The sequence below is a fragment of the Petromyzon marinus genome, chromosome 28 (genome assembly GCF_048934315.1).
Source record: "Petromyzon marinus isolate PM22_M1 ecotype Great Lakes invasive population chromosome 28, UKy_Petmar_22M1.pri1.0, whole genome shotgun sequence".
NCBI lineage: Eukaryota > Metazoa > Chordata > Hyperoartia > Petromyzontiformes > Petromyzontidae > Petromyzon > Petromyzon marinus.
In genome coordinates this window covers 10,877,652-10,898,272 of record NC_133694.1, presented here as the reverse complement: position 1 = coordinate 10,898,272, position 20,621 = coordinate 10,877,652, and the positions used below count along the sequence as shown (strand labels likewise).

The window sequence follows — 20,621 nt, the reverse complement described above, 5'->3', positions numbered from 1 at the left end:
TGGATTTTGCTGCCCTGTCCTCTGCTGACCACCACCACGTAGAAGAGCTCTGACAAAATTGCTGTGCATTGTGGTGATTCAATCTTAGTACTATCCAGGCTCATTCCTGCGTATCTTCTGAGATCTGATGAGATTTATACATTATAATGTACTGTAATGTATTATATTGTCTAGCAAGCAATACATCTTCACATTTCATTGAATAATGCAATAGATATTAAAACTATGATATGCATTTACATTATATCTGAATAAGCAATGAAGCATTTCATCACGTACTGAATGATACCTTACTTTATAAGTTATTTTATTTTGCATAACCACAAATACAACACAATAATGTAGTTAGTCTAGCATAAAATGTAATCCATAGATATCGCATTTCTGGGTAATTGTAGAATTGTATAAACATAACTAACTGTATTGTGGTAAATGAAAGCAAAAACAAGACCTTACCTTATAGATAAAATACGTATATCTTTAAACCCAGGGATTTGTTTATAAGTGGGGTTCATCTGAAAGTGAATGACACGAAATTAGGAATGAGTATTTCTCTCATAGACATTGAAACACACAGTAACCGTAACTTGAAAAAGTGCTAACGGACACTAATGTTAAAACTAACAACCTGTATCGCGAGAGATTAAACCATATATGACGCTTATGACCTCTACCTAATTACAAATCTAGATGCAGGACCCCCTGGCTGTTAATTTAACCAATGTTTAGTTTTGATTTGAAGCTTTTGTGACTGCAGGGATTCATATTCTTGGTTCTTTCGGTAAAGTTACGTAGAAGGGAAACAATAAAATAATACACATTTTAAACAATAAAATTATCACGACGTTTCGACTGCAACACAAGCAATCATCATCAGGTGTGAAAACCACAGCAAGAAAATTTGAAAAAAGTGGCGTTTTTTTAACGTTAGCACCACGGAGAGCGGTTTGACAGTTTGTTCAGATGGACGAGTCAATCTATGTTCGGAAAAGAGGAGGGGGGAGACGAAAATAATGGATGCGGTCTGAAAGCCACCGTAAGCGTGAACAATCAATTAAGACCTGAAATGGTTTATCAAATCCTTCCAATAATTGCTAAGCCAGAATCCATCTTCTCGGTTGAAATTGTCTCTGTGTTTGTATATGTGGATAGCCTCATGAACGAATCTCTCATGGTAGCCAGATGGCTTGCAAATAACCTCTGTCTTGGAGAAGTCAATGTCATGTGAGCCTACTGAATTATAACAGTGATCTGCCACGGCCGAGGTGGTGGTCCTACCGTGTTTTAGGTCTGCTTTGTGTTCATGAATGCGGTCCGAGACATGTCGTTTGGTTTCTCCAATGTAACTACTACAACAGAGGCAACTTAGTTTGTAGACGCCAGGGTACTGTATGTCCGGAATCACATATTTTACAGACGAATCCAGATCACGGATTTTATATAACGTGTTGAATCGGACCTGGATTTTGTGTTTATTCACGATTTTGGAGATCTTTTTTGTGATCCCCGCAATGTAGGGTAAAATTATGGTTTTGAAAGGCTCCTCAAGAGGGTCCTTCTTCATGGTTGGAGTGATAGCTTTGCGGATTGTGTAGTCGGAGTAACCATTAGCCTTAAGAGCTTGGTGTACGTGCTTGAGTTCACTGGCTATGTCAAATGTATGTTTGTAAGTTGATCTTCTTTCGCACCATACGTAGCCAACCGTGCTAATCAGAGGTGCGGAAATGGCTACATGCCACACGTAAGGCATGCTACATCGTAATTTACATGAGTCAAATCGCCCGAGTAAAACGTGAGTCGTACAAAGTCCGCCACCCAACAGTGAATTAATAAAATTGGCGGATGCCAACGTATTGCTGCTTCATAACGCCGGTAAGCTGGACAGAAATACACAGCATTTAAACAATTGGGTTCGATTGTGAATTGCTCTCCAACACCCCGGTGTTCTGATGCAGTCATAAACTGGCACGTTTGTTCATCACGTGACAATTTTATTCATTGGTTGTGTCAGGTAGAGGAGGGGTTGTACAACACACATTTTACCCACGTGGCCTGATCCCAAACATATCTTGTGTATCATTATATTGATCACGAAAGCCTATGTGCTAAAAAGGCATACTACTGTTTGTTGGTGGAATGCTGTGCGATAAACATGGCCAAAATGATGACACCAAAGTTGAATACTTACAATGCCTTGAAATCTTTTCTCAAAGTCTTTGAATTTTGATGACAAATTATTGTCATAGTCTTTGTCATAAAATTCATTTAATATCCTAATTCTAACTTCAGCTGTCTTTGTGGCGTCTGCAGTATGACAAAAACAACAATACATACCGTAGTTATTTAATGCAAACTCTTATGTTATTTAACAAAATGCAGTTGAATTAGTTTTACTTTAATGCCTTAAATGTATACAGTACAGTATCATATTATGTACTGTAATTATAGTAATTAATTTACACATACAGTACTCTTCACCATATTTCATACCACAGTATGTAAATAACGATGTATAATTACTGTCTCTAAGCGGAATTAACTGACGGAGACAGAAACATAAAATAATACTCAGTAAACCAGTAAAAAATACCAATGTTGGGCCAACGTTTCCATGTGCTTGGAACCGTAAGACCAACTTTGGCTCAATGTCGGCCCAAAGTGCCATGTTTACCTGGAATGTATCTATGTGTAGTGGGTTTTACGGAGGCACACTTGAAATCGGAGGCAACACGTTTATTCTAACACCCCAACAGGGTAACTGCATAAATGTACCAGATAACGACATAGGTGGTGACTACCACAAGTAACTCAGACCACAATGGGTGACTACATAACCGGGCCAGTCAGTAACGCACTGCCTGACCCACGAATCCAAGCATAACGACCGAAGACTGAAGAGACGTAGCACGGCGGGTTGATTCCAGAAGACAGCCGCGATTGCTCTCGGGACCTCCCTTTTATGCTCCCGAGCGTGGCCTGGCTCCGCCTTCAGCCACGCCCCCTTCTGGATCTCAGCAGAAGGTTCTCGACTGAACATCACGTGTCCCTCAAGCCATCCTTTGGGCCCCATCGCTACCCTGTCCCGGTCATGTGCCCTCTCGGGTTCATCCAGACTGTCGCGTCCTTTCTTGCCCTCTCTTTGACCATCACCAGAACCATGCCCCTGAGAGCCCGCTTCCATGCCATACCTACTCTGGTGCCAGAGACAGTAGCTGGCGCTAAACGCTATTGTGACTCCATTTACGTCAATACATATGTATAAGATTACAGGTGTCCAGAGTGATAGTAGCACATATTGCAATTCTAGAACATGTATATCTTGTCATGGGCATCAACAATGCATGCAGGGATTAAGCTGCATTAACACTGCAATGCTCCACATACACACAGAAGCAAAATGAGATATTTAGATAGAGGATCATCGTTGAGGGACAAAAACTGAGACTATCATGGGAATAAGAATGGAGAACTATGTGTAAATGCATTGTCTTGAGTGGGGTATTGCAGTGTCTGACAATTGACAAAACAATTTCTAGGCCTCAAAAAGAGAATGATCCTGGGCAAACCAGGGTAGGCGGCGGACCCTATTTAGACATATGGTACGTCTCCACATTTTTGTTTCACCAGACACCGTAATCACTGTCCACCATTGAGATTAATTGACACACAGGTTCAGATTTGTCTGTACCATGTGGGCAATACCCAAGCTATGGTAAAACAATATGCACAATAAATCACAATGAAATCGAATTGGGTGGTGACACAGCCCAGTGGTAGCAGGTTCGCCACTTCTTGCAGAGGTTCCAATCCAACAGCTGCCCTGATTATCACTGTGGGTGTAATAAACATATTCATACTACACACCATCTGCCTTACAGTTGACGTCAAAGATCTTGAACTATATAAAAAGTTTATTTTATTTTCAAAAGGTAAAGTCCACTGAGCTATACAGCTTTTTTTTTAAAAGCGACCTGGCCACAAATGATATCTCAATGAAATAGCCTATCACGTGGACATTTCTAGTAGCCAATTACTCTGAACGCATATTGATGTGGAGGGAAAAACCGGAGGACCCAGAGAAAAATCCACGCGACCATGGGGAGAAAGACACACAAACATGCAAATATATAGCATGGCCGGGGATCGGGATAAAATCCGTGTCCTCTTGTATACCAGGCGAGGTAGTTAACATCTCGTCACCGCGGCGCCCCTGATGCCATTTACAAGAGTAAGCCATTGTGTGCTGGTGTCTGGGTCCCATTTTACCGGACATCTGTAAAAAAGAGCTCATCAGATTCCTTTAGTATAAATAACGATTCTGATTATGATAATTAGCTACATTTTAATAGTAGTATTTTACTGTACATATCAATCATCACCCCTACTGGCAGACTAATGCCCAAGGTCACTCTTGTAAAGGTGACTTTACTGATCTATTGAGTTGTCACCTCGTAAAAAAAAATCTTATTTGTAATACCGTATAGACATTATTGCACGTAAAAAAATGCTGTTGCATCAACATCTCCTTGAGAAGTGTAACTGTATGTTATGCATTTCCGACAAGTATCCATGTGCAATACTGTACTTACTGTTTGGGATGATCACAGGTTGAATCGACTCACAGTGTATTCCGGTAAAGGGGAGATTACACGTGCACATATTAGAATTGCAATTTGGTTCTCCTCCATTTTGACAAACGATGCATGACGCTGAAGATAAAATCATGAAAACATTTTGCATATTATGTGGTGAATACATTTCGAATGCTGGTGTTTTTTGTCACGATACGATTGGACATCAGCGCAGATTCTTATAGTGATTTTCAATTTATACTTTTGGCTATTAAAACAACATAACTAAAATCCCATTGAGCAGCAGTTCTCAACGTTTCTGTAAACAAAAAATAATACATTTTTTTTTATTTTACCAGGTAAGGCCCACTGAGCTTTCTAGCTCTTTTTCAGAAGTGACCTGGACACAAATGATAGATGAACAATGTAGCTGAACCTTTTCGAAATTTATTTCAGCCAAATACTCTAAACGCATGTTTCCAAATGTGGAGGGAAAAGCCGGAGGACCCGGGGATAAATCCACTTGACCACGGGGAGAACATGCAAATTCCAAATATACAGCAGGCGTCAGGGTCAGAATAGAACCGACAACCTCCTGCATACCAGGCGAGGTAGTTAACATCTGGCCACCGTGACACCCACTGTACCCAGGGAATCACTGTACGACCCTCACATGTTTTTCCTTCGTAATCTGAAACAGTTCTGTAGACAACTTCCCAACAGCATTGCAGACCACTGCCATAAGACTATCCACAATGATGCAATGATCTAATGATATTCTCTTTTCAGGAAGCGGGCAATTTTGAAATCGAGTGGACAATTGTTGGGGTTTCAAGTGTGCAGTCATTGGCTGGTTTTGGCCAAAACAAAAAAAGAATCAACTTAATGCCTGTAATTTACTGCATTTACCCATGAAAGCCAACTGTAATCCAAGTGAGTTAAACGAAAATAGGCCTTTCCCATACAAAGGTGGATTGATGCTGTTGGATTTGTAATGCGTGACACAGGGGATGATATTATATCTTCTGTGTACGGTATTGCAATTATGATGAACATTGAAGCTGTAAATATGGCTAATAAACAATATTGTCTCTTAACATTGTGTGGGCTATTGGGATAGAATTGGAGTGAGTGAGATTATTACTGTACCTGGTAAAGTGGTTGTTGTAATTTTGGGAGTTGACCTTAAAGTAGATGTTGATGTAGTAGGTGTAGAACCATTCGATGATGTCGATGTTAAGGAAGTAGATAGTCCTGATATTGTTGTTGATGAAGTAGACATTGGTTGTGATGTTGATACTGATGATGGAGATGCTGTGCTGTGTGAAACGGTTGATACTGTTGATGGTCCAAGTGCAATAGATGTTGTATGGGATATTGTTGAGGTTGTTGATGTTACACCCTGTGAAGCTGTTGATGACACCACGGTTGAGGATGTCGACAGAGTAAGCGTGGTTCTTTGGGAGCCTGTGAATGGGGTTGTAGTATCTGATGATACTGTTGAGCCTGTTGATGTTACACCGTGTGTTGCTGTTGATGACACTTCTTTTGAGGATGTCGACAGAGTAACTGTGGTTCCTTGGGAGCCTGTGAATGGGGTTGTGGTGGATGGTGATCCTGTCCATCCAGTTGTTGTTGTACCTTGCGATAAAGTTGTCAAGGATGAAAGAGTTGGCGTTGACTCATATGGAACTGACGTCGTTAAACTCTCTTGTGGCAACGTGTAAGGCAATGATGGTGACGCTTGTGAAGATGTCGATGCTGTCCACGGTGATGTTGATGGTCTGGTTGCACTTGAGGTTTGGGATATTGGGGATAATGTTGCGCCTGTTGATGTTACACCCTGTGATGCTGTTGATGACACTCCTGTTGAGGATGTTGACAGGGTAAGTGTGGTTCCTTGGGAGCCTGTGAATGTGGTTGTGGTGTCTGTTGATCCTGTCCATCCGGTTGTGGTTGTACCTTGTGATAAAGTTGTCAAGGATGAAAGAGTTGGCGTTGACTCATTTGGAACTGTTGTTAAACTATCATGTGGCAATGTCAAAGGTAATGATGATGAAGCTTGTGAAGACGTCGATGCTGTCAACGGTGATGTTGATGGCACGGTTGCACTTGAGGTTTGGGATATTGGGGATAATATTGTGCCTGTTGATGTTACACCCTTTGATGCTGTTGGTGACACCTCTGTTGAGGATGTCGACAGAGTAAGCGTGGTTCCTTGGGAGCCTGTGAATGGGGTTGTGGTGGATGGTGATTCTGTCGTTCCGGTTGTTGTTGTACCTTGCGATAAAGTTGTCAAGGATGAAAGAGTTGGCGTTGACTCATATGGAACTGACGTTGTTAAACTCTCTTGTGGCAACGTGTAAGGCAATGATGGTGACGCTTGTGAAGATGTCGATGCTGTCCACGGTGATGTTGATGGTCTGGTTGCGTTTGAGGTTTGGGATATTGGTGATACTGTTGCGCCTGTTGATGTTACACCATGTGATGCTGTTGATGACACTTCTGTTGAGGATGTTGCTAGGGTAAGTGTGGTTCCTTTGGAGCCTGTAAATGGGGTTGTGGCGTCTGATGATACTGTTGAGTCTGTTGATGTTACACCCTGTGATGCTGTTGGTGACACCTCTGTTGAGGATGTCGACAGAGTAAGTGTGGTTCCTTGGGAGCCTGTGAATGCGGTTGTAGTGGATGGTGATTCTGTCGTTCCGGTTGTTGTTGTACCTTGCGATAAAGTTGTCAAGGATGAAAGAGTTGGCGTTGACTCATATGGAACTGACGTTGTTAAACTCTCTTGTGGCAACGTGAAAGGCAATGATGGTGACGCTTGTGAAGATGTCGATGCTGTCCACGGTGATGTTGATGGTCTGGTTGCACTTGAGGTTTGGGATATTGGGGATAATGTTGCGCCTGTTGATGTTACACCCTGTGATGCTGTTGATGGCACTTCTGTTGAGGATGTCGACAAGGTAAGTGTGGTTCCTTGGGAGCCTGTGAATGGGGTTGTGGTGTCTGATGATACTGTTGAGCCTGTTGATGTTACACCCTGTGATGCTGTTGGTGACACCTCTGTTGAGGATGTTGACAGGGTAAGTGTGGTTCCTTGGGAGCCTGTGAATGTGGTTGTGGTGTCTGTTGATCCTGTCCATACGGTTGCGGTTGTACCTTGCGATAAAGTGGTCAAGGATGAAAGAGTTGGCGTTGACTCATTTGGAACTGTTGTTATAGTCTCTTGTGGCAATGTCAAAGGTAATGATGATGACGCTTGTGAAGATGGGAATGCTGTCAACGGTGATGTTGATGGTACGGTTGCACTTGATGTTTGGGATATTGGTGATACTGTTGCGCCTGTTGATGTTACACCCTGTAATGCTGTTGGTGACACCTCTGTTGAGGATGTCGACAGAGTAAGTGTGGTTCCTTGGGAGCCTGTGAATGCGGTTGTAGTGGATGGTGATTCTGTCGTTCCGGTTGTTGTTGTACCTTGCGATAAAGTTGTCAAGGATGAAAGAGATGGCGTTGACTCATATGGAACTGACGTTGTTAAACTCTCTTGTGGCAACGTGAAAGGCAATGATGGTGACGCTTGTGAAGATGTCGATGCTGTCCACGGTGATGTTGATGGTCTGGTTGCACTTGAGGTTTGGGATATTGGGGATAATGTTGTGCCTGTTGATGTTACACCCTGTGATGCTGTTGATGGCACTTCTGTTGAGGATGTCGACAAGGTAAGTGTGGTTCCTTGGGAGCCTGTGAATGGGGTTGTGGTGTCTGATGATACTGTTGAGCCTGTTGATGTTACACCCTGTGATGCTGTTGGTGACACCTCTGTTGAGGATGTTGACAGGGTAAGTGTGGTTCCATGGGAGCCTGTGAATGTGGTTGTGGTGTCTGTTGATCCTGTCCATACGTTTGTGGTTGTACCTTGCGATAAAGTGGTCAAGGATGAAAGAGTTGGCGTTGACTCATTTGGAACTGTTGTTATAGTCTCTTGTGGCAATGTCAAAGGTAATGATGATGACGCTTGTGAAGATGGGAATGCTGTCAATGGTGATGTTGATGGTACGGTTGTACTTGATGTTTGGGATATTGGTGATACTGTTGCGCCTGTTGATGTTACACCCTGTGATGCTGTTGGTGACACCTCGGTTGAGGATGTCGACAAAGTAAGTGTGGTTCCTTGGGAGCCAGTGAATGTGGTTGTAGTGGATGGTGATTCTGTCGTTCCGGTTGTTGTTGTACCTTGCGATAAAGTTGTCAAGGATGAAAGAGTTGGCGTTGACTCATATGGAACTGACGTTGTTAAACTCTCTTGTGGCAACGTGAAAGGCAATGATGGTGACGCTTGTGAAGATGTCGATGCTGTCCACGGTGATGTTGATGGTCTGGTTGCACTTGAGGTTTGGGATATTGGGGATAATGTTGCGCCTGTTGATGTTACACCCTGTGATGCTGTTGATGGCACTTCTGTTGAGGATGTCGACAAGGTAAGTGTGGTTCCTTGGGAGCCTGTGAATGGAGTTGTGGTGTCTGATGATACTGTTGAGCCTGTTGATGTTACACCCTGTGATGCTGTTGGTGACACCTCTGTTGAGGATGTTGACAGGGTAAGTGTGGTTCCTTGGGAGCCTGTGAATGTGGTTGTGGTGTCTGTTGATCCTGTCCATACGGTTGCGGTTGTACCTTGCGATAAAGTGGTCAAGGATGAAAGAGTTGGCGTTGACTCATTTGGAACTGTTGTTATAGTCTCTTGTGGCAATGTCAAAGGTAATGATGATGACGCTTGTGAAGATGGGAATGCTGTCAACGGTGATGTTGATGGTACGGTTGCACTTGATGTTTGGGATATTGGTGATACTGTTGCGCCTGTTGATGTTACACCCTGTAATGCTGTTGGTGACACCTCTGTTGAGGATGTCGACAGAGTAAGTGTGGTTCCTTGGGAGCCTGTGAATGCGGTTGTAGTGGATGGTAATTCTGTCGTTCCGGTTGTTGTTGTACCTTGCGATAAAGTTGTCAAGGATGAAAGAGGTGGCGTTGACTCATATGGAACTGACGTTGTTAAACTCTCTTGTGGCAACGTGAAAGGCAATGATGGTGACGCTTGTGAAGATGTCGATGCTGTCCACGGTGATGTTGATGGTCTGGTTGCACTTGAGGTTTGGGATATTGGGGATAATGTTGCGCCTGTTGATGTTACACCCTGTGATGCTGTTGATGGCACTTCTGTTGAGGATGTCGACAAGGTAAGTGTGGTTCCTTGGGAGCCTGTGAATGGGGTTGTGGTGTCTGATGATACTGTTGAGCCTGTTGATGTTACACCCTGTGATGCTGTTGGTGACACCTCTGTTGAGGATGTTGACAGGGTAAGTGTGGTTCCTTGGGAGCCTGTGAATGTGGTTGTGGTGTCTGTTGATCTTGTCCATACGGTTGTGGTTGTACCTTGCGATAAAGTTGTCAAGGATGAAAGAGTTGGCGTTGACTCATTTGGAACTGTTGTTATAGTCTCTTGTGGCAATGTCAAAGGTAATGATGATGACGCTTGTGAAGATGGGAATGCTGTCAACGGTGATGTTGATGGTACAGTTGCACTTGATGTTTGGGATATTGGTGATACTGTTGCGCCTGTTGATGTTACACCCTGTGATGCTGTTGGTGACACCTCTGTTGAGGATGTTGACAGGGTAAGTGTGGTTCCTTGGGAGCCTGTGAATGTGGTTGTGGTGTCTGTTGATCCTGTCCATACGGTTGTGGTTGTACCTTGCGATAAAGTTGTCAAGGATGAAAGAGGTGGCGTTGACTCATATGGAACTGACGTTGTTAAACTCTCTTGTGGCAACGTGAAAGGCAATGATGGTGACGCTTGTGAATATATCGATGCTGTCCACGGTGATGTTGATGGTCTGGTTGCACTTGAGGTTTGGGATATTGGTGATAATGTTGCGCCTGTTGATGTTACACCCTGTGATGCTGTTGGTGACACCTCTGTTGAGGATGTCGACAGAGTAAGCGTGGTGCCTTGGGAGTTGGTGAATGAGGTTGTGGTGTCTGTTGATCCTGTCCATCCGGTTGTGGTTGTACCTTGCGATAAAGTTGTCAAGGATGAAAGAGTTAGCGCTGACTCATTTGGAACTGTTGTTAAAGTCTCTTGTGGCAATGTCAAAGGTAATGATGATGACGCTTGTGAAGACGTCAATGCTGTCAATGGTGAGGTTGATGGTACGGCTGCACTTGAGGTTTGGAATATTGGTGATACTGTTGTGCCTGTTGCTGTTACACCCTGTGATGCTGTTGGTAACACTTCTGTTGAGGATGTTGACAAGGTAAGTGTGGTTGCTTGGGAACCTGTGAATGCGGTTGTAGCATTTGGTGAAACTGTTGTCTCTGAAGATGTTGATGGAATATTTGACTGTGTAGTAGCTGCTTTTGTTGTGATAAACAATGTTACACTTTCAGTTGCCAATGTGGATATAATTGAAGTTGTTTCAGCAGCTGTGGACGGAACAGAAGTCCCTGCAGATGTAGTTGATTCCGTTTGAGTTACTGTGGTAGATTCCGATGAAGATGTGGTTGGTATAACTTGTGAGGAGGACGGAATATCAGATGTAGATGTAATTAGTGTCGTGTCTCCTAATGTGGACCCAACTGGAGTAGAGGAAATGATATCTGTAGTTTCTGATGATGGTGAAGAAGGGATATATGTTGCGGTAGAAGATGCAATTGGTGTTGATTCAACAAATGTAGTCGATGGATCTTCTGAAGTTGAGGAAAATTGTGTTATCTCTGAAGATGTGGATGGAATATTTGACTGAGTCGTTTTCAGTGGTGTTGTGACGAACAATGTTGTACTTTCAGTTGTCAATGTGGATACTATTGAAGTTGTTTCAGCAGCTGTGGATGGAACAGAAGTCCATAGAGTTGTAGTAGGTTCCGTTTGAGTTACTGTTGTGAATTCCAATGAAGTTGTGGTTGGTATAACTTGCGTGGAGGATGGAATATCAGATGTAGACGTAATTTGTGTCGTGTCTCCTAATGTGGACCCAACACGAGTTGAGGAAATAATATCTGTAGTTTCTGATGATGGTGTGGAAGGGATATTTGATGTGGTAGCAGATGCAATTGGTGTTGATTCAGCAAATGTAGTCGATGGAACTCCTGAAGATGATGAAAATTGTGTTGTCTCTGAAGATGTGGATGGAATGTTTGACTGAGTCGTTTCCAGTGGTGTTGTGACGAACAATGTTGTACTTTCAGTTGCCAATGTGGATACTATTGAAGTTGTTTCAGCAGCTGTGGATGGAACAGAAGTCCATAGAGTTGTAGTAGGTTCCGTTTGAGTTACTGTTGTGGATTCCAATGAAGTTGTGGTTGCTATAACCTGTGAGGAGGACAGAATATCAGATGTAGACGTAATTTGTGTCGTGTCTCCTAATGTGGACCCAACAGGAGTAGAGGAAGCAATTTCTGTAGTTTCTGATGATGGTGAGGAAGGGATATTTGATGTGGTAGCAGATGCAATTGGTGTTGATTCAACAGATGTAGTTGATGGATCTTCTGAAGTTGAGGAAAATTGTGTTGTCTCTGAAGATGTGGATGGAATATTTGACTGAGTCGTTTCCAGTGGTGTTGTGACGAACAATGTTGTCCTTTCAGTTGCCAATGTGGACACTTTTGAAGTTGATTCAGCAGCTGTGGATGGAACAGAAGTCCATAGAGATGTAGTAGATTCCGTTTGAGTTACTGTTGTGGATTCCAATGAAGTTGTGGTTGGTATAACGTGTGAGGAGGACGGAATATCAGATGTAGATGTAATTAGTGTCGTGTCTCCTAATATGGACCCAACAGGAGTAGAGGAAGCCATTTCTGTAGTTTCTGATGATGGTGTGGAAGGGATATTTGATGCTGTAGAAGATGCAATTGGTGTTGATTCAGCAGATGTAGTCGATGGAACTCCTGAAGATGATGAAAATTGTGTTGTCTCTGAAGATGTGGATGGAATGTTTGACTGAGTCGTTTCCAGTGGTGTTGTGACGAACAATGTTGTACTTTCAGTTGCCAATGTGGACACTATTGAAGTTGTTTCAGCAGCTGTGGATGGAACAGAAGTCCATAGAGATGTAGTAGATTCCGTTTGAGTTACTGTTGTGGATTCCAATGAAATTGTGGTTGGTATAACTTGCGTGGAGGATGGAATATCAGTTGTAGACGTAATTTGTGTCGTGTCTCCTAATGTGGACCCAACACGAGTTGAGGAAATAATATCTGTAGTATCTGATGATGGTGTGGAAGGGATGTTTGACAGGGTAGAAGAGGCAATTGGTGTTGATTCAGCAGATGTAGTCGATGGAATTTCTGAAGATGAGGATAATTGTGTTGTCTCTGAAGATGTTGATGGAATATTTGACTGAGTCGTTTCCGGTGGTGTTGTGATGAAAAATGGTGTACTTTCAGTTGCCAATGTGGACACTATTGAAGTTGTTTCAGCAGCTGTGGATGGAACAGAAGTCCATAGAGATATAGTAGATTCCGTTTGAGGTACTGTGGTGGATTCCGATGAAGTTGTGGTTGGTGTAATTTGTGAGGAGGACGGAATATCAGATGTAGACGTAATTTGTGTCGTGTCTCCTAATGTGGAACCAACAGGAGTAGAGGAAGTCATTTCTGTAGTTTCTGATGATGGTGTGGAAGGGATATTTGATAGGGTAGAAGAGGCAATTGCTGTTGATTCAGCAGATGTAGTCGATGGATCTTGTGAAGTTGAGGAAAATTGTGCTGTCTCTGAAGATGTGGATGGAATATTTGACTGAGTCGTTTCCAGTGGTGTTGTGACGAAGAATGTTGTACTTTCAGTTGCCAATGTGGACACTTTTGAAGTTGATTCAGCAGCTGTGGATAGAATAGAAGTCCATAGAGATGTAGTAGATTCCGTTTGAGTTACTGTTGTGGATTCCAATGAAATTGTGGTTGGTATAACTTGCGTGGAGGATGGAATATCAGATGTAGACGTTATTTGTGTTGTGTCTCCTAATGTGGACCCAACAGAAGTAGAGGAAGTCATTTCTGTAGTTTCTGATGATGGTGTGGAAGGGAAATTTAACAGGGTAGAAGAGGCAATTGGTGTTGATTCAGCAGATGTAGTCGATGGAATTTCTGAAGTTGAGGATAATTGTGTTGTCTCTGAAGATGTTGATGGAATATTTGACTGAGTCGTTTCCGGTGGTGTTGTGATGAAAAATGGTGTACTTTCAGTTGCCAATGTGGACACTATTGAATTCGTTTCAGCAGCTGTGGATGGAACAGAAGTCCATAGAGATGTAGTAGATTCCGTTTGAGTTACTGTTGTGGATTCCAATGAAGTTGTGGTTGGTATAACTTGCGTGGAGGATGGAATATCAGATGTAGACGTAATTTGTGTCGTGTTCCCTAATGTGGACCCAACAGGAGTAGAGGAAGCCATTTCTGTAGTTTCTGATGATGGTGTGGAAGGGAAATTTGACAGGGTAGAAGAGGCAATTGGTGTTGATTCAGCAGATGTAGTCGATGGAATTTCTGAAGTTGAGGATAATTGTGTTGTCTCTGAAGATGTGGATGGAATATTTGACTGAGTCGTTTCCAGTGGTGTTGTGACGAACAATGTTGTACTTTCAGTTGCCAATGTGGACACTATTGAAGTTGTTTCAGCTGCTGTGGATGGAACAGAAGTCCATAGAGATGTAGTAGATTCCGTTTGAGTTACTGTTGTGGATTCCAATGAAGTTGTGGTTGGTATAACTTGCGTGGAGGATGGAATATCAGATGTAGACGTAATTTGTGTCGTGTCTCCTAATGTGGACCCAACAGGAGTAGAGGAAGCCATTTCTGTAGTTTCTGATGATGGTGTGGAAGGGATATTTGATGCTGTAGAAGATGCAATTGGTGTTGATTCAGCAAATGTAGTCGATGGATCTTCTGAAGTTGAGGAAAATTGTGTTGTCTCTGAAGATGTGGATGGAATATTTGACTGAGTCGTTTCCAGTGGTGTTGTGACGAACAATGTTGTACTTTCAGTTGCCAATGTGGACACTTTTGAAGTTGATTCAGCAGCTGTGGATGGAACAGAAGTCCATAGAGATGTAGTAGATTCCGTTTGAGTTACTGTTGTGGATTCCAATGAAGTTGTGGTTGGTATAACGTGTGAGGAGGACGGAATATCAGATGTAGATGTAATTTGTGTCGTGTCTCCTAATGTGGAACCAACACGAGTTGAGGAAATAATATCTGTAGTTTCTGATGATGGTGTGGAAGGGATGTTTGACAGGGTAGAAGATGCAATTGGTGTTGATTCAGCAAATGTAGTCGATGGAACACCTGAAGATGATGAAAATTGTGTTGTCTCTGAAGATGTGGATGGAATGTTTGACTGAGTCGTTTCCAGTGGTGTTGTGACGAACAATGTTGTACTTTCAGTTGCCAATGTGGACACTTTTGAAGTTGATTCAGCAGCTGTGGATGGAACAAAAGTCCATAGAGATGTAGTAGATTCCGTTTGAGTTACTGTTGTGGATTCCAATGAAGTTGTGGTTGGTATAACCTGTGAGGAGGACGGAATATCAGATGTAGACGTAATTTGTGTCGTGTCTCCTAATGTGGAACCAACACGAGTTGAGGAAGCCATTTCTGTAGTTTCTGATGATGATGTGGAAGGGATATTTGATGCTGTAGAAGATGCAATTGGTGTTGATTCAGCAAAAGTAGTTGTTGGATCTTCTGAAGTTGAGGAAAATTGTGTTGTCTCTGAAGATGTGGATAGAATATTTGACTGAGTCGTTTCCAGTGGTGTTGTGACGAAATATGTTGTGCTTTCAGTTGCCAATGAGGACACTATTGAAGTTGATTCAGCAGTTGTGGATGGAACAGAAGTCCATAGAGATATAGTAGATTCCGTTTGAGGTACTGTGGTGGATTCCGATGAAGTTGTGGTTGGTGTAATTTGTGAGGAGGACGGAATATCAGATGTAGACGTAATTTGTGTCGTGTCTCCTAATGTGGACCCAACAGGAGTAGAGGAAGCCATTTCTGTAGTTTCTGATGATGGTGTGGAAGGGATGTTCGATGCTGTAGAAGATGGAATTGGTGTTGATTCAGCAAAAGTAGTTGTTGGATCTTCTGAAGTTGAGGAAAATTGTGTTGTCTCTGAAGATGTGGATGGAATATTTGACTGAGTCGTTTCCAGTGGTGTTGTGACGAAATATGTTGTACTTTCAGTTGCCAATGTGGACACTTTTGAAGTTGATTCAGCAGCTGTGGATGGAACAGAAGTCCATAGAGATGTAGTAGAATCCGTTTGAGTTACTGTTGTGGATTCCAATGAAGTTGTGGTTGGTATAACGTGTGAGGAGGACGGAATATCAGATGTAGATGTAATTAGTGTCGTGTCTCCTAATGTGGACCCAACAGGAGTAGAGGAAGCCATTTCTGTAGTTTCTGATGATGGTGTGGAAGGGATATTTGATGCTGTAGAAGATGCAATTGGTGTTGATTCAGCAGATGTAGTCGATCGAACTCCTGAAGATGATGAAAATTGTGTTGTCTCTGAAGAGGTGGATGGAATGTTTGACTGAGTCGTTTCCAGTGGTGTTGTGACGAACAATGTTGTACTTTCAGTTGCCAATGTGGACACTATTGAAGTTGTTTCAGCAGCTGTGGATGGAACAGAAGTCCATAGAGATGTAGTAGATTCCGTTTGAGTTACTGTTGTGGATTCCAATGAAATTGTGGTTGGTATAACTTGCGTGGAGGATGGAATATCAGATGTAGACGTAATTTGTGTCATGTCTCCTAATGTGGACCCAACACGAGTTGAGGAAATAATATCTGTAGTATCTGATGATGGTGTGGAAGGGATGTTTGACAGGGTAGAAGAGGCAATTGGTGTTGATTCAGCAGATGTAGTCGATGGAATTTCTGAAGATGAGGATAATTGTGTTGTCTCTGAAGATGTTGATGGAATATTTGACTGAGTCGTTTCCGGTGGTGTTGTGATGAAAAATGGTGTACTTTCAGTTGCCAATGTGGACACTATTGAAGTTGTTTCAGCAGCTGTGGATGGAACAGAAGTCCATAGAGATATAGTAGATTCCGTTTGAGGTACTGTGGTGGATTCCGATGAAGTTGTGGTTGGTGTAATTTGTGAGGAGGACAGAATATCAGATGTAGACGTAATTTGTGTCGTGTCTCCTAATGTGGAACCAACAGGAGTAGAGGAAGTCATTTCTGTAGTTTCTGATGATGGTGTGGAAGGGATATTTGATAGGGTAGAAGAGGCAATTGGTGTTGATTCAGCAGATGTAGTCGATGGAATGTCTGAAGTTGAGGAAAATTGTGTTGTCTCTGAAGATGTTGATGGAATATTTGACTGAGTCGTTTCCAGTGGTGTTGTGATGAAAAATGGTGTACTTTCAGTTGCCAATGTGGACACTATTGAAGTTGTTTCAGCAGCTGTGGATGGAACAGAAGTCCATAGAGATGTAGTAGATTCCGTTTGAGTTACTGTTGTGGATTCCAATGAAGTTGTGGTTGGTATAACTTGCGTGGAGGATGGAATAGCAGATGTAGACGTAATTTGTGTCGTGTCCCCTAATGTGGACCCAACAGGAGTAGAGGAAGCCATTTCTGTAGTTTCTGATGATGGTGTGGAAGGGAAATTTGACATGGTAGAAGAGGCAATTGGTGTTGATTCAGCAGATGTAGTCGATGGAATTTCTGAAGTTGAGGATAATTGTGTTGTCTCTGAAGATGTGGATGGAATATTTGACTGAGTCGTTTCCAGTGGTGTTGTGACGAACAATGTTGTACTTTCAGTTGCCAATGTGGACACTATTGAAGTTGTTTCAGCTGCTGTGGATGGAACAGAAGTCCATAGAGATGTAGTAGATTCCGTTTGAGTTACTGTTGTGGATTCCAATGAAGTTGTGGTTGGTATAACTTGCGTGGAGGATGGAATATCTGTTGTAGACGTAATTTGTGTCGTGTCTCCTAATGTGGACCCAACATGAGTAGAGGAAGCCATTTCTGTAGTTTCTGATGATGGTGTGGAAGGGATATTTGATGCTGTAGAAGATGCAATTGGTGTTGATTCAGCAAATGTAGTCGATGGATCTTCTGAAGTTGAGGAAAATTGTGTTGTCTCTGAAGATGTGGATGGAATATTTGACTGAGTCGTTTCCAGTGGTGTTGTGACGAACAATGTTGTACTTTCAGTTGCCAATGTGGACACTTTTGAAGTTGATTCAGCAGCTGTGGATGGAACAGAAGTCCATAGAGATATAGTAGATTCCGTTTGAGTTACTGTTGTGGATTCCAATGAAGTTGTGGTTGGTATAACGTGTGAGGAGGACGGAATATCAGATGTAGATGTAATTGGTGTCGTGTCTCCTAATGTGGAATCAACACGAGTTGAGGAAGCCATTTCTGTAGTTTCTGATGATGGTGTGGAAGGGATATTTGATGCTGTAGAAGATGCAATTGGTGTTGATTCAGCAAAAGTAGTTGTTGGATCTTCTGAAGTTGAGGAAAATTGTGTTGTCTCTGAAGATGTGGCTGGAATATTTGACTGAGTCGTTTCCAGTGGTGTTGTGACGAACAATGTTGTACTTTCAGTTGCCAATGTGGACACTTTTGAAGTTGATTCAGCAGCTGTGGATGGAACAGAAGTCCATAGAGATGTAGTAGATTCCGTTTGAGTTACTGTTGTGGATTCCAATGAAGTTGTGGTTGGTATAACGTGTGAGGAGGACGGAATATCAGATGTAGATGTAATTAGTGTCGTGTCTCCTAATGTGGAACCAACACGAGTTGAGGAAATAATATCTGTAGTTTCTGATGATGGTGTGGAAGGGATGTTTGACAGGGTAGAAGATGCAATTGGTGTTGATTCAGCAAATGTAGTCGATGGAACACCTGAAGATGATGAAAATTGTGTTGTCTCTGAAGATGTGGATGGAATGTTTGACTGAGTCGTTTCCAGTGGTGTTGTGACGAACAATGTTGTACTTTCAGTTGCCAATGTGGACACTTTTGAAGTTGATTCAGCAGCTGTGGATGGAACAAAAGTCCATAGAGATGTAGTAGATTCCGTTTGAGTTACTGTTGTGGATTCCAATGAAGTTGTGGTTGGTATAACCTGTGAGGAGGACGGAATATCAGATGTAGACGTAATTTGTGTCGTGTCTCCTAATGTGGAACCAACACGAGTTGAGGAAGCCATTTCTGTAGTTTCTGATGATGATGTGGAAGGGATATTTGATGCTGTAGAAGATGCAATTGGTGTTGATTCAGCAAAAGTAGTTGTTGGATCTTCTGAAGTTGAGGAAAATTGTGTTGTCTCTGAAGATGTGGATAGAATATTTGACTGAGTCGTTTCCAGTGGTGTTGTGACGAAATATGTTGTGCTTTCAGTTGCCAATGAGGACACTATTGAAGTTGATTCAGCAGTTGTGGATGGAACAGAAGTCGATAGAGATATAGTAGATTCCGTTTGAGGTACTGTGGTGGATTCCGATGAAGTTGTGGTTGGTGTAATTTGTGAGGAGGACGGAATATCAGATGTAGACGTAATTTGTGTCGTGTCTCCTAATGTGGACCCAACAGGAGTAGAGGAAGCCATTTCTGTAGTTTCTGATGATGGTGTGGAAGGGATGTTCGATGCTGTAGAAGATGGAATTGGTGTTGATTCAGCAAAAGTAGTTGTTGGATCTTCTGAAGTTGAGGAAAATTGTGTTGTCTCTGAAGATGTGGATGGAATATTTGACTGAGTCGTTTCCAGTGGTGTTGTGACGAAATATGTTGTACTTTCAGTTGCCAATGTGGACACTTTTGAAGTTGATTCAGCAGCTGTGGATGGAACAGAAGTCCATAGAGATGTAGTAGAATCCGTTTGAGTTACTGTTGTGGATTCCAATGAAGTTGTGGTTGGTATAACGTGTGAGGAGGACGGAATATCAGATGTAGATGTAATTAGTGTCGTGTCTCCTAATGTGGACCCAACAGGAGTAGAGGAAGCCATTTCTGTAGTTTCTGATGATGGTGTGGAAGGGATATTTGATGCTGTAGAAGATGCAATTGGTGTTGATTCAGCAGATGTAGTCGATCGAACTCCTGAAGATGATGAAAATTGTGTTGTCTCTGAAGAGGTGGATGGAATGTTTGACTGAGTCGTTTCCAGTGGTGTTGTGACGAACAATGTTGTACTTTCAGTTGCCAATGTGGACACTATTGAAGTTGTTTCAGCAGCTGTGGATGGAACAGAAGTCCATAGAGATGTAGTAGATTCCGTTTGAGTTACTGTTGTGGATTCCAATGAAATTGTGGTTGGTATAACTTGCGTGGAGGATGGAATATCAGATGTAGACGTAATTTGTGTCATGTCTCCTAATGTGGACCCAACACGAGTTGAGGAAATAATATCTGTAGTATCTGATGATGGTGTGGAAGGGATGTTTGACAGGGTAGAAGAGGCAATTGGTGTTGATTCAGCAGATGTAGTCGATGGAATTTCTGAAGATGAGGATAATTGTGTTGTCTCTGAAGATGTTGATGGAATATTTGACTGAGTCGTTTCCGGTGGTGTTGTGATGAAAAATGGTGTACTTTCAGTTGCCAATGTGGACACTATTGAAGTTGTTTCAGCAGCTGTGGATGGAACAGAAGTCCATAGAGATGTAGTAGATTCCGTTTGAGTTACTGTTGTGGATTCCAATGAAGTTGTGGTTGGTATAACTTGCGTGGAGGATGGAATAGCAGATGTAGACGTAATTTGTGTCGTGTCCCCTAATGTGGACCCAACAGGAGTAGAGGAAGCCATTTCTGTAGTTTCTGATGATGGTGTGGAAGGGAAATTTGACATGGTAGAAGAGGCAATTGGTGTTGATTCAGCAGATGTAGTCGATGGAATTTCTGAAGTTGAGGATAATTGTGTTGTCTCTGAAGATGTGGATGGAATATTTGACTGAGTCGTTTCCAGTGGTGTTGTGACGAACAATGTTGTACTTTCAGTTGCCAATGTGGACACTATTG

General features: G+C 42.4%; 2 protein-coding genes across 2 annotated transcripts in view; both read right to left on the bottom strand.

Moving 5' to 3' along the window:
- The window catches only part of LOC116947013 (uncharacterized), a 33,395-nt gene extending 19,697 nt beyond the window's left edge, over window positions 1–13,698 (bottom strand). The window contains exons 1-4 of the mRNA XM_076070188.1: window positions 5,721–13,698; window positions 4,590–4,709; window positions 2,189–2,304; window positions 457–515 (exon numbers count right to left, since the gene is read on the bottom strand). Coding sequence (XP_075926303.1) covers window positions 457–515; window positions 2,189–2,304; window positions 4,590–4,709; window positions 5,721–13,626 — 8,201 coding nt within the window. The 5' untranslated portion in view covers window positions 13,627–13,698. The remainder of the gene's footprint in view (window positions 1–456; window positions 516–2,188; window positions 2,305–4,589; window positions 4,710–5,720) is intronic.
- Window positions 13,699–13,832: 134 nt separating this feature from the next.
- Window positions 13,833–20,621, bottom strand: LOC142929275 (uncharacterized). Its single transcript, XM_076070183.1, has 2 exons — window positions 14,305–20,621; window positions 13,833–13,853 (listed from the first exon to the last, which is right to left on the bottom strand). Exons 1-2 carry the CDS (start codon window positions 20,449–20,451, stop codon window positions 13,833–13,835), a joined length of 6,168 nt encoding a protein of 2,055 aa, XP_075926298.1. The 5' UTR covers window positions 20,452–20,621.

Bases quoted from the DNA above. Each gene is read 5' to 3' on its own strand.
- LOC142929275 (XM_076070183.1), bottom strand. From the start codon at position 20,451: ATGTCAAATTTCCCTTCCACACCATCATCAGAAACTACAGAAATGGCT. The intron at 13,854-14,304 runs GTAACTCAAACG...TTCCATCCACAG, and splicing joins CTTCATTGGAATCCACAACA to CTGCTGAAACGAATTCAATA.